Source organism: Leopardus geoffroyi, chromosome D1, assembly GCF_018350155.1.
Source record: "Leopardus geoffroyi isolate Oge1 chromosome D1, O.geoffroyi_Oge1_pat1.0, whole genome shotgun sequence".
NCBI classification, from domain to species: Eukaryota; Metazoa; Chordata; class Mammalia; order Carnivora; family Felidae; genus Leopardus; species Leopardus geoffroyi.
In genome coordinates, this window is record NC_059329.1 from 17,685,917 (window position 1) to 17,699,618 (window position 13,702).

The 13,702-nt window shown below is 37.1% G+C and overlaps 1 protein-coding gene and 1 long non-coding RNA gene across 8 annotated transcripts in view; one reads left to right on the plus strand and one right to left on the minus strand.

Annotated features, from left to right (window-relative positions):
• The window catches only part of ARHGEF12 (Rho guanine nucleotide exchange factor 12), a 151,293-nt gene that overhangs the window by 78,843 nt on the left and 58,748 nt on the right, over nt 1-13,702 (plus strand). For 5 of the 7 annotated variants that reach the window (XM_045483181.1, XM_045483183.1, XM_045483182.1 and 2 more), the window contains 3 exons: nt 9,099-9,197; nt 9,822-9,871; nt 12,283-12,340. In XM_045483181.1, the coding sequence (XP_045339137.1) occupies nt 9,099-9,197; nt 9,822-9,871; nt 12,283-12,340 (207 nt within the window). The remainder of the gene's footprint in view (nt 1-9,098; nt 9,198-9,821; nt 9,872-12,282; nt 12,341-13,702) is intronic. The other 2 variants (XM_045483184.1, XM_045483186.1) reach the window with 1 other exon arrangement.
• On the minus strand, nt 921-5,563 carry LOC123600808. The gene is made up of 2 exons (XR_006713820.1): nt 5,424-5,563; nt 921-5,074 (listed from the first exon to the last, which is right to left on the minus strand). It is a non-coding gene; the product is annotated as an uncharacterized LOC123600808 (long non-coding RNA).

The following is a 13,702-nucleotide window of genomic DNA, read 5'->3' on the forward strand; positions in this document are numbered from 1 at the left end:
TGTTTTGGCTTTTCTTTACTTGATTGCTTTTTCCCTCTTATAAATGTAGGCATGGTCCACTTTTCTGTCCTTGATCTTTTCTCCTGTTTCCAGTCTTCTATTTTTAACCATTTCCTGAATACTTTCACTCTAACCATCCTTCAATTTTTTTTTTAATGTTTATTTTTGAGAGAGACACACAGAGTGCAGCAGGGGAGGGGCAGAGAGAGAGAGAGAGAGAGAGAGAGAGGGAGACACAGAATCCAAAACAGGCTCCAGGCTCTCAGCTGTCAGCATAGAGCCTGATGTAGGGCTCGAACCCACGACTCGTGAGATCGTGACCTGAGCTGAAGCCAGACGTTTAACCAACCGAACAACCCAGGCGCCCCTAGCCATCCTTCAAATTCGGAATGGCCAGTGTGGGATTCATCATTGTTCCCAGTGGCCAGAAATCAGACTTTCTTTTGATTTCCCTGATTCTTTTCATGGTACTGCCGTTCTTGCATTCACCTAGTCTCATTTTCTTGAAGTTACCTTTGACTTCTCTCTTTCCCCTGTCCTCGGTAGTCCACTGTTTGCCAAGTCCCATTGATTCTACCCTCACGTTATTTTTCAGCCCTCACTCGTTGGTTCTGTTACCACCGCTTTGTTCAGTTTTCCATCACAACATAAGACTATTTTCGTAGACTCGTAACTTTGTTTCGCATTGATTCACTTCCTTTTCTCCATTCTACTCTTTCTGTTAGTACTACTAAAGTAAGGATTTGGTCATTCACTCACTTACTAGGAGAGTACAAATAGTTTAGATATGCTGTAATTTGTTTCCAGTTTATCATTCTGCCCTAATCTCCTACTGTTAACTTCTACTACCACTCACCTAGAGATACCAGCCCCTCCTCCAAAGTTTCACTTTCCAAACATAGCTTGGTATTCTTTTTTTGCTCATGCCATTCCCATTGTCTTGAACGGTTTACCTCCTTTTAACTCTCCTTCCTACAAGGCGCCATTCAAATACTACCTCCAACATAGGGCTTTCCTAGGTCCACCCCACTCCTCTGTTGTCTGACCTTCGACATCCTGCTTTGTGTCTACTGTTTTGACTGTCTTGTTATTATTTATCTTCATCTGTGCATCTCCCGTAGTGCCTGACACAGGGGGGGCACACATCAAGTGAGTTATGAATGAGTGATTATTGATATTGGAATAAAGTATTTTAGTAAAGAGAATCGATAGAATAAAATGGTAGCTCACCTTGATTGGATCTTTCTTGTCTTCAGAAAAATTTTAAGGTAGAAGAAAATTTAACTTAGAAAAGAGCCTCGTTGCTGGTAATAGTCTAAAAGAATGAAATCAGCCTACTTGGAAGTTAAGGCTTCCTCTTGCTGGCAGCATTGTGCATTTAGAATCCAGAAGCTTCTTAATCAAAGGATTATCTGAGGTCTTACTCATAAAACATGTATGTCTGGCAGCAGTTTAAAAATGAGCTGTTTTTTATGAGGTTGCACATGGTCTTTCTCCACACCCTTCCCTGAAGCTAATTCTTAAGAGGTGAGACTTCGAGAAGTTTGGTCATGTAATAAAATCAAAGGTGAAGAAAGACTAATGTGCTTTCCCTGGAATAAATGCAGTATGGAAGGGTTCACATATTGCCTTGCGTATTTAACACTCCATTTTCCGTAATTTGCTCTTTGGCACTATGGTTGTTGCCTTTCTCCACGTATGTCTTATAGTGAAATCAGAGAGAACTTTCTCCTCTTTTTCAGGGGACCTTTTCATGACTTCTTCCCTCCCCACTCCAAAGCACTACAAAGGCTTGATTTTTTTTCACTTTTCAAAATACCATCCTTGGTAATTACCTTTTAAGTAACAAACAGTCATTTTATGTTGGTTTCAAATACCCCACTGTTATAACAAGAAAAAGAAATGTCTTGTTATAAAGAGAAAATAAAATTTAGGAAAAGAATAGTATTTATATAAATTTTAAAGAACATTCTTACTTCACTGATGATATGAAGCATGATGTCTGTTAGCTTCCAGGTGAAATATGATAAACTTTAAAAAACAGGAAATAAAGAAAAATTTATTTGTAACTAGAGTTATTTTAGGGTAGGTGGGGAATCAAATTACTTTAGTTAGAATTTAGGCAAGGCAGGAGATCAGTGTCCTTATAAAAGTACTTCACTACTTTGCATGGTTTTCAGGCCTATGATTTTACTTTTTCCTAAAAAGTGATTGAATATGGTTTAGAATTTCCCGTATATAAAATACATGCAGATTTACTTAGTGAATATACAGTGAGTACCTATTGTATGCCAGGCACTATGATAAGGGATGGAGATGCAAAGATAATAGGATCTGTACGTGCTTTCTAGGAGTTCACAGTCTAGCACAAAAGAAGAATCTTAATACGTTTTGGTAAGTACTGTAATAGAGATAGGCACTTGTTTACCAGTGCTCCGTATGCCCTTAACAAGTGGATAGCTGTGAAAACAATCTTCATATGGCACTAAGAACAATGGGAATGAGGAAGTATTACCATGACCAAGTTTCAGGGGAGGTTGAGCCTCACCATTATCTTACTTGTTGAGCACTCTCTGCCTGTCTTCACACATGGCACTTGGATGCAGCTCCAAAGTGATTTGGGACCGTATAGAAACTCATACTCAGAGGTCAACACATTGTATGCAGTTATCACAGACAATAAGTGATTCAGCAAGACAGAGCCACAAACAAACTATGAACTACATGTGTTTGTAAAAACCAGAAAAAGTAAAAATGGTGGACGGTGTTTGTTGGTTGGTTTGTTTTTAATCAATGAAATTTGAAAATGGCTGTTTCGGGGTTAGGACTCCACTGTTATCTTTCCCTTCTTTTATAACATACAGGGCCTGTTATCTGTACCATACTTGGATTCTTTATTAAACATCGTCATCGTTTCTCTATTTGTTTCTCTTTTGTCCTTTCCTGCCAAGATTTTAAGTTCTTGGAGAGCAAAGGCTTCTAGTAGTTTTGTACTTTTCACAACACCTATAGACTGTGGTATTAAATAACTAGTGGACAGATGTTCAATGCAAATTTGTTAAATTAAGAAAGTGGGTTCTAGTTTGTCAAAAAGGATATTTCAGTGATATAATAATTTAATCTTCGGTGATTTCATTGTTGGTGTATTGGTGATTTCAGTGTTAAGGGTGTTAAGGGTGAGATTTGGGTTAAAACAGCTTCTGGTCTACAACAAGTAGAACATTTCTCCCAATGAGGCACCTGGGTGGCTCAGTTGGTTAAGCTCCTGACTTTGGCTCGGAACATGATCTTGTGGTTCGTGAGTTCAAGCCCTGTGTCGGGCTCTCTGCTGACAGCTCAGAGCCTGGAGCCTGCTTCAGATTCTTTGTCTCCCTCTCTCCCTTCCCATCCCCCGTTTGCACTCTCTCTCCCAAAAATAAATAAATAAACATAAAAAAAAATAATTTCTCCCAAGAAAAAAGAAAAGCATTTTATTTGATTTTCAATGGGAAGGGACATAATAGATCTAAGCATTTGAAAGACCGGATTTCTGAATTTTGAATGGAACAACGGCTTAGTTTTTAGTTAATTACGACCCCCAATCTAAGGTTTTGCAGATGGCATAGATTCATAGGACAAAATAGGATCATTAATTTGAATTCCGTGGATTCTGAATCGGCTGTATATGTAAGTCATGTTTTCTTTTTGTATTGTTCTAGTAGTTCTTATATGTTAAAGTATATCAGATTCTCAGGTTAGCAGATAGAATAATAATAAATGGACAATATAGTGGGTTTGGGGAGAGGAGAAAGATAAATAGGATATGTACATAGCTCTTTCTCTGTTTGCTCTTCTCCTTTGGTCCTCATCTCCTTTTGATGTAGAATTAAGAGGGAAAAGTGATCAAGCTGGACAGTTTTGAATTGTAGAAAACAGGTTTGCAGTATTCTGAGGTAATTCTACTATATCGTTCAAATTTCAGCAGTCTGTTAGGACCCTAGACATAGTTGCTAAAATTGACGGTGATGGATTTTTTTTCTCTCTTATTAATGACTTTCTTTTCTGAACTTCCATCTCTAGACTCCTCAACTTTTCCAATTAAAGAAAATTTCTCTGTGTCTGAACATGTGCCAGTTCCTGAGATAAGATTGTAAACAAGATAGAGACCCTATACTCTTGAAGCATATAATCTAGTGAGAAGAGAAAAAGAAATAGGAATCAATTGTGAATGATAATGATACTGTGGACATAACAAGAGGGTGCAGTCTGTAAGGGGGTACCCGACCCAGTCTGGATGTTTAGGAAAAGCTTATAAGAAAAGGTGATTTGTTTCTCGAGGCTTTCTTGCTGTCTCCCGTATTCTAACGTTGCCTTCTTATAAGAAGAAGCCCTACTCTGTAATATTTCCCTTCTCTATTCCTTCCCCACCCAAATCTAATTTGCTTGTTCTATTAAAACAAAACAAAATGAAATTTAGATGAAGACATAAATGAGGATTGATCCTTTTAAGGAGCATTCCCATTAATGACAGGAGTTTAACAGAAAAATGTTGTGTTTTGGGTTTTTTTTTTTAATTTATTTTGAGAGAGAGAGAGTGGAGGCAGGGGTGCAGAGAGAGATAGAGAGAGAGAGAGAGAGGGAGAATTGCAAGCAGGCTCCACGGTGTCAGCACAGAACCCAACACAGGGCTTGAACTCATGAATCATGAGATCATGATCTGAACCCAAACCAAGAGTTGGACGCTTAATTGAGCCACCCAGTTGCCCAAAAGTTAAAAGTGTTTATTAATTGATTTTTTATTGATGGCATGGAGAGATGAATATTATATTTCTGAGCATGAAAATCCAAGGGCATGCTACCCCTCATCATAATAAAATAATAACATTTATGAGCCGTTATTTATGTTTGTCAGGTATTAAGCTAAGTACTTAATATATATTATATTCAAGTGAAATACACAAATGTAGCAAAACTCTTAATGCCCATTGCTCCTCTCTCTCATTTTTTACAAGCATCCTATTCTCTACAGGGATCAAAAAAACAGTCTGTTTAAGAAGGCCAGTGGCTTAGCACAGCAAACCCCAACATTAGAAACCTTTAATTCATCTCTCTCTGCCCCTCCCCCGTTCATGCTCTGTCTCTCTCTGTCCCAAAAATAAATAAACGTTGAAAAAAAAAATTAAAAAAAATAAAATAAAAAAGAAAGGGGGGCCTGGGTGGCGCAGTCGGTTAGGCGTCCGGCTTCAGCCAGGTCACGATCTCGCGGTCCGGGAGTTCGAGCCCCGCGTCGGGCTCTGGGCTGATGGCTCAGAGCCTGGAGCCTGTTTCCGATTCTGTGTCTCCCTCTCTCTCTGCCCCTCCCCCGTTCATGCTCTGTCTCTCTCTGTCCCAAAAATAAATAAACGTTGAAAAAAAAAAAATTAAAAAAAAAAAAAAAAAGAAACCTTTAATTCACTGATTTTTCAGCTCTTGGGAGGTGGGATAGGAGAACTGGGGAACATAAATATAAGTGTGAGAAAAATCTCTATATTCATTGTTGCAGCTGTCTTGATTTTTATTTTAAAGTCATGATATCTTACTTTGAAATTTCAGGGGCACCTGGGTGGCTCAGTTGGTTAAACGTCCGACTTTGGCTCAGGTCATGATCTCATAGCTTGTGAGTTCGAGCCCCATGTTGGGCCCTGCGCTGACAGCTCAGAGCCTGCTTGGAATTCTCTCTCTCCCTCTTTCTCTGCCTCTCCCCTGCTCATGCTTGGTCTCTCTCAAAGATAAAAATAAACATTTAAAAAATTTAAAAAACAAATTTTAAATAATTTTAAAGGAAATAGATCATCATATATTTTTTCCAATTTTTCTAATACCAGGCATGGATTTTAACAGATTCTGATAAGCCATTGCTCTTATTCTAGTCTGATTCTTATATTGATTGTATTATGTACTAGAAATTTACAAAGAACACTTCTTCCTTGATTTTATAACTTTTCCCAATTACTTGAAGGACGCAACATTAAGTCAAACATTGAATTCTGATAGATTATCTTTCCTCTGTCCCCGTTTCAATGTACTGTTTTGTGGAAGTGGTGAATTTGCTAATTCAGATACTGTTTGGTGTTTAGTAGTCTCTAGAATTGAGGGCTAACAGATTTTGATATTGAAAATCAACTTTCTTGAGGTACAATTTGTATAAAATAAATTGCAATCCTTTTAAGTGTACCGTTGGATGAGTTTTGACAAATGAATACATTCATGTAACCATTACCTTAATTAAGATACAGGACCATCACCCCAGAAAGTTCCTGCGTGTCTCTTTGTTCCTGCGTGTCTCTTTCTTACCCTTCCTCCCAACCCTGCCCCTAGGCAACCACTAATCTGCTTTTGTTACTGTTCTTCAGTTTTGCCTGTTCTCCATTGGAATAACATAGTATGTACTCTCTTTTGTATCTGTTTTCTTCTGCTTAGCATGATGTTTTCGTGATTCTTACATGTTTGCTACACGTGTGAGTTACTCCTTTTTTTTTTTTTCCTTGCCAAGTAGTATTTTTTATAACGGATACACGACAGTATGTTTATCCATTCACGTGTTGATGGACGTTAGAGTTGTTTCTAGTTTTGGGCTCTTATGAACAAAAGTGCTATGAATGTTTGTGTACCAGTCTTTATGTGGACATGGGTTTTCATTTCTCTTGGGAGAGAAATTGTTGTGTCATGTGTAAATGCATACTCACCTTTTGATTGGAGTACTCATGTTTATAAGAAATTTCTAAACTGTTTTCCAAAGCATTTGTACTATTTTACACTCCTATCAGCAGTGCATGAGCATTCCAGTTGCTCCACATCCTTGCTAACATTTGATATTATCAGTCTTTTTATTTTTAGCCATTTCTAGTTACCGTATAGTAGTATCTCATTGTAGTCTTAATGTGCGTCTTCCTGATGACTGCAGATGTTGAGCACCTTTACCTGTGCTTATTGGCCATTCAGTATCATTCTTTGTGATGCGTTTATTCAGATCTTTTATTCTTTTTCTTTTTTATATATAATTTTATTTTTATTTTTTGTTAATATGTTTTATTTATTTTTGAGACAGGGAGAGACAAAGCATGAACAGGGGAGGGTCAGAGAGAGGCAGACACAGAATCTGAAACAGGCCCCAGGCTCTGAGCTGTCAGCACAGAGCCCGACGCGGGGCTCAAACTCATGGACCGCGAGATGACCCGAGCCGAAGTCGGCCACTTAACCGACTGAGCCACCCAGGCGCCCCAATATAATTTTATTTTTAAGTAATCTCCACACCCAACATGGAGCTTGAACTCACAACCCCGAATTCAAGAGTCACATGCTTCACTGACTGATCCAGCCAGGTGCCCCGAAATCGTTTGTTGTTTTTAAAAGGTGTCCCCTAGGGGCGCCTGGGTGGCTCAGTCGGTTAAGCAGCTGACTTTGGCTCTGGTCATGATCTCGCCGTTCGAGAGTTCAGGCCCGCGTCAGGCTCTGTGCTGACAGCTCAAAGCCTAGAGCCTGCTTCGGACTCTGTGTCTCCCTCCCCTGCTCATGCTCTGTCTCTCTCTCTCTCTCTGTCTCTCTCTGTCTCTCTCTCACAAAAATAAATTAACATTTAAAATAAATAAAGTAAAATGTGTCCCCTATTATTGAATTGTAGAGTTGTTGTTGTTGTTTAAATATAATAAAGATACAAGTCCTTTATCAGATATTTGTGTCGTGAATATTTTCTCCTACTCTGTGGCTTGCCTTTTCATTTATCAGTGTTTGGAAGAGCAGATATTTAAAATTTTGAGTCCAATGTATGATTTTTTTTTCTTCTATGGTTGATGCATTTTGCATCCTAAAAGATCTCTGCCTACCCTAAGGTCTTGATGATTTTTTCCTGTGTTTTCTTATGAAAAGTTGAAACCTTTGTGTTTAGGTCCATGATTCACTTTAATGTCTCGCATAGGGTTATGAGTGAGGTTCATAGTTTGTGTTTCCTGTACTGTGATATACTTATTCCAGGCTTTCGGTTGTAGTAGGCTCACATACTTGTGACATTGCACGACAGTGAGAAATACGTGTATTCATTAACATGCAATCTTTAACATACCCTTTGTTTTGTGCATCAGACTTACTTAAAAGGTCATGCTCTTTGTATAAAAATCTTTATTCTGAAGAAATTTTTATTTTCTCATCATCACTATACTTGCATTATTTTCCATATTTTGTATATTGATTTTTGGTGAAGCATTTAGATACTGCAAAGCTGAAAGTGTTAAATCTCTGGCTAACACAGAGTTCAGGATCTTTAGATCTTGATCTGTGATCAAACAGCCCTGGGTGTCAATCAGGGTTCTGTGATGGGACATCTCTCTTCCTCTGGTTGTGGCCCTCTTTCTCTCGCCTTGCCTTGACTACTTTTGTTTGCTGTCTAGCTAAAAGGAAAACAGTTCTCCTGTAGAATCCAGGTGAGTGTGTGAAAGAAATGAACTGGTTGAGCTCACAGGTTCATTCTTTGTCTTTTCTACTTTTTTCTCCTTTCTGTTTATTTTTTCTATGAGCCGGGGTCTGTCTTTGAACTTGTTCATTTTGGGAGAAGATCTGCCGGTGCTCTTCTTTGTATAGTCAGTTTCCCTTACATAGTCAGTTTTTTCTGAGTAGATTTTTCTGAGAGTGAGATTGGATTTCTCTAGGGTTTACCAGGGGATGCTTCTAGCCTTATGTCCCAAAATACTTGATTTTCTTGGGTTTAAATACTAATTAGAGCACCAAAAAACACAGTGCGGTGGGGAGGATTTTGTGTTACAGATAAATAGCAGAGATGTGAATAGGCTTCCGTTCTGTCTCCTCTCTAATAATTCATCTTTTCCACTTTGCCATAGCTGTTTTAATCTTGAGGCAATTCTACTCTACCTGTCCAGTGAGAGACCAACATATATGGCTCTTCGTGATGTTCTTGTGTTTGTTTTGTTTATGGGGTTAGTACTCTGATTTTTGATAAGGGCCTCACATGTCATCTTGTGTTTCTCCAGATAGAATACAGTTCATTACAGTTCATTATTAATATGTAATAATGTCTTTTTCTCTCCATTTTCTCTTCCTTCTCTCTTTACCCTGTGGTTCTTGTGCAGGTCTTGTTCAGCGTTGTGTGATCATCCAGAAGGATGACAATGGATTTGGGCTGACGGTCAGTGGAGACAATCCAGTCTTCGTACAGTCTGTCAAAGAAGGCAAGGCATTTTTAAAAATAGTCTTGTCACTTGGGAGCAAACAGAGTAAGAACAGAAAAGCTTCATGTTTCTTGCGCATAATAAAATAATCACATGCATTGCTGGTCATGTGGCCTGTTGGGCTAGATCAGTCTTTAGTATCATATTTATAGGTACAAATTTACCCTAGGTGATTTTCTTTGTACTCACTAGGAAGAAAACAGTCTCATATAGTTTTAGAAACCGTATGACTCCTTGTTCATGTTTATTCATTATCACTTAGAGAAATTTATGGACTTTTATTTTTTCATGGCACCAGAGATATTTTGGTAGACCAGATTAAAGAAATGGTTATATGCTCAGAAACATCTACTTTTCCCAAAATGACAATAATAATATGTTCTGTTACTCTATGTCAAATACTTTATTTGGGTACTATAGTTTGAGGTAGATATTTTTCATCCCCATTTTATAGGTGATATTGAGGCTTAGAGTAAAAACATAAAATTGACTGATTTTATGGTCACACAACTAGTGAGTGGCAGAGCCCATGTTTTTTAACCATTCGGTTATGTTGCCTTTTTCAAGAAGATTATCAGTACATGGCAAATGAATTACATTTTGAGTAATTAATTTTTCTTACAGATGGAGCAGCCATGCGGGCTGGAGTACAGACAGGTGATCGAATCATCAAGGTAAGGAAAAGATGGAATTTATGGTACAAGAAACAGCATATATTAGCCATATTTTGGGTTGGATTTGTTTTTTATATTGGATTTTTCACTTGGAGTTTTACAAAAACAGTGCATTATATAGGATGTATTTATAAAAAAACGTATTTATTTTAAGGTTAATATTACTCTACTGAAGGGCATAATAAAAGACTCGAATAAATGGAGTCTTGTTCTGGGATAGGAAAGTAAGTCAGTTATAAAGATCATTTCTCTCCAGACTAATCAGTTAGCAAGAAAGTCTCATCAAAATATACTAATATGATTGAGGAGACGTGTCATTACTTGTGAAACTGATGATTCTTCCAAATGAATTTTACAGAGGTATAAGAATAGCTAAAAAAACAAACACAAGTTATGTGTATGGGTATGTGTGAGATGAGATATAGGGATTAATTCAAAGCAAGTGGCTCTAGTCTAGATATAGACCTATCAATCCAGAAACAAGCCTGGAATTCTGACAAGTATGAAAAGAGTGGATTGGCTACTAATTAGTCTTTTTTTTAAGCTTATTTATTTATTTTGAGAGAGAAAGAGGGAGAGAGAGCACGCACGCAAGTGGGAGAGGGGCAGAGAGAGGGAGAGACACTTCCAAGCAGGCTCCACACTTGTCAGTGCAGAGTCTGATGCTCTGCCGTAATCAAGAGTTGGATGCTTAACCGACGGAGCCACCCAGGCGCCCCAGTTAGTAATTATTCTTGAGACAGTTGAGTAATTTGAATACTTAAAATCAAATTACTGTACAGGAAAACACACCATGAATGTATTTACAACTACCTGGAAAAAAAATATTTGAAACTTAGTATAGAGTAGGATATCCTTGCTTGTAAAGAGCATTTTTAAATTTCTAAGAAAAGAATAAATAAATAGCTTAATAGAAAAATAGGCAAAGAATTTTATCAGTTCCCCAAAGTAACTGAAATAAATATTATAGAGAATATGTCTCACCTCACTGATAACAAAGAAGTAGAAATTAAAATGGTGAGTGAGGGGCGCCTGGGTGGGTGGCTCAGTCGGTTGAGCATCTGACTTGAGCTCAGGTCATGATCACACAGTTTGTGAGTTCAAGCCCCACATCAGGCTGTGCACTGACAGTGCGGAGCCTGCTTCGGATCCTCTGTTTCCTCTTTCTCTGCACCTCCCCAGCTTGGGTGTGTGCTCTCTCTCAAAAATAAACAAACATTTAAAAATAAAATGGTACGTGCAAATATATTGGTTGTGAGGAATTTTAAAGATTATTGATAATACATATTTGGCATAGTTTAGGTATGGTAAAATGGCTGTTTTCATAAACTTGTGAGTATAAATTGGGTAGAATCTATTTGGATGGAAATCTGTGAATTTGCATCAAAAATTATATACTTTCAAAAAGTATATAACCTTTGACCAGAAACTTTGCTTTTAGGAACTTAAACCTAAGAAAGTAAGTTTACAAATGTGAACTGGTATATATACAGGGAAATTCATTTCAGCCTTATCATATTGAAAATTTGTAAACAGGCCAAATGTGCATAAATGGAGGGTGAGAGAAAGAAATTCCATTTCATCTACATCTGTTAAAAAAAGAATGGATTAGGTCTGTGTGTACCTATATCGAAAGATATCCACAGTAGAATAAAAAAGTATTTGCAGAAAAAAAGACAGATATAATGTATATGTATACGTGCCTGTGTATCTGGTGTGTATTTGCTAAAATAGTGTCTCACAGATTAAATTTCTTGGTTAATAGTGATCATCTCTGGTGCGCATGGTTAGTATTTTACTGCTGTTTTTGACACTGACATATTTGAACTTGTAAAAATTAGCATTACTTACATCAACAAAAATAATGTTAGATCCATGTTTGATATTTATATCTTAATTTGGTTTAGTTGAGACTTTGGATAACCTTTCCCACAGTTAGCCTGTCTGAAAATTAATTTTCATTGCAAAGATTAGGTCACAATTGGAAAACTCAAAGTAAATTGAGTATTGTGGAAATATTGCTTATTTTTTTATCTTTCAAAAAATTAGTATGATTTTGACAAATCAGAGAATTTATAATTAAAAGCAGAGAAGTCCTTTTTGTTTGCAAGAGTCCTTCACTGTGAAGGACTTGTAAAACCTGTTGCATGGTGTATTTTGTCATTTTTCATGGTAAATTGTAATGTCCTTTAAATCAAGGCCTTATTTTGCATTCAACTTCATTTGATTGCTGAGTATACGTTATAGAACAGTGAGAAAAGTGAATATTGCACCCAATACATACATATTTTAATGTAGTTATGTGTACTATGTTATATTATAATGGGTTGTACTATGTATAATAATTCCTGAAGTCGATTTATCCATTCTCAGTGAAATGTACCTGACATGCACTTTCCATTTTCTTAAAGGTGAATGGTACATTGGTGACTCATTCAAACCATTTGGAAGTGGTGAAGCTAATCAAATGTAAGTGTTATTCTTAGTGTTAATTGGTTTCTGAATTCCTTAAGGTAGGGATCAGCAAACATTTTCTGTGATAGGCCAGATAGTAAATATTTTAGGATTTGTGGGCCTTACAGTGTGCTAGTCAACTTTGTCATTGTAGCACAAAAACAGCCATACACAGTATGTAAATGAACGGGTGTGGCTGTGTTTCAGTAAAACTTTATTTTGTCAGAACAGTCTGGGCTGGACTTAGCCTCTTGGCTGGAGTTTGCTTTAACCCTGCATTAAAGGAAAGTCTGAGGCGAAAATTCTTAATTAATAGTAACTATCTTCGGTCCACTACGTATACATGGTTGATTATAATATCCTTGTCATTCTTGGTAATATGGTAATACGGAAAGCATATGGTAATATGGAAATGCATGAGTCATCTGAGGGGGAAGAGATTGAGAATTGAGATGGTATGACCCAGATGAACTGAAATGGAACTTTAAAAATCATCTGGCATAATCATGTTTCCTCAGATAAGTAAATGATTAAATAAAATGCAGGGTAGTGATCTCTTGGAAATCTCCAGAGTTAAGAATTTAGAATCTTCTGCATCAGACTATTCCACAGTAAAGTAGACTACAATTGGGGCACCTGGGTGGCTCACTCAGTTAGGCATCTGACTTCATCTCAGGTCATGATCTCACGGTTCATGAGGTCAAGCCCGTCGTTGGGCTCTGTGCTGACAGCTCAGGGCCTGGAGCCTGCTTCGGATTCTGGGTCTCCCTCTCTCTCTGCCCCTCCCCTACCCATGTTCTGTTTCTCTCATTCTCTCAAAAATAAACATTAAAAAAAATTTTTTTTAAGTAGACTACAAATAAGAAATAGTTATTTATAGCTGAGCAGAAACACTACTGTTTTATTTAATCCATTTTTTTTTCATAGACTGGACACGTTTTGGATAAATTTAATAAATGGCATTGCTCCTTGGCCATCTTACTGTTTAAAACAACCCTTGAATTCTTTTACGTTTATCAGACTCCCAGTGCTCTAAATGGTCGCTGTGATCATAGTTCTTAATTTCAGTATGTTTTAAAAAGAAAAGGGACAATCAAAATTAGGTCTGCGTTTATGAATAAATTTGATTATTTATATGATGAGATTGTGATTTATGCATTTTTATGTGCTACATAAATATGATGGCTTATGATAATAACTAAATATATGCCTGATAACTAGCTATTGCGGAGTATAAAAAGATGATTTCTTTAGCTTTTTAGGATATATATTTTATCCATTCCAATGTAAATTTTACTTAAAAAATTAAATCCTAGCACTATAGCAAAATATGACTTATCTAATAACAAGAGCCTAGCTAAAAACTTAAAGCATAAA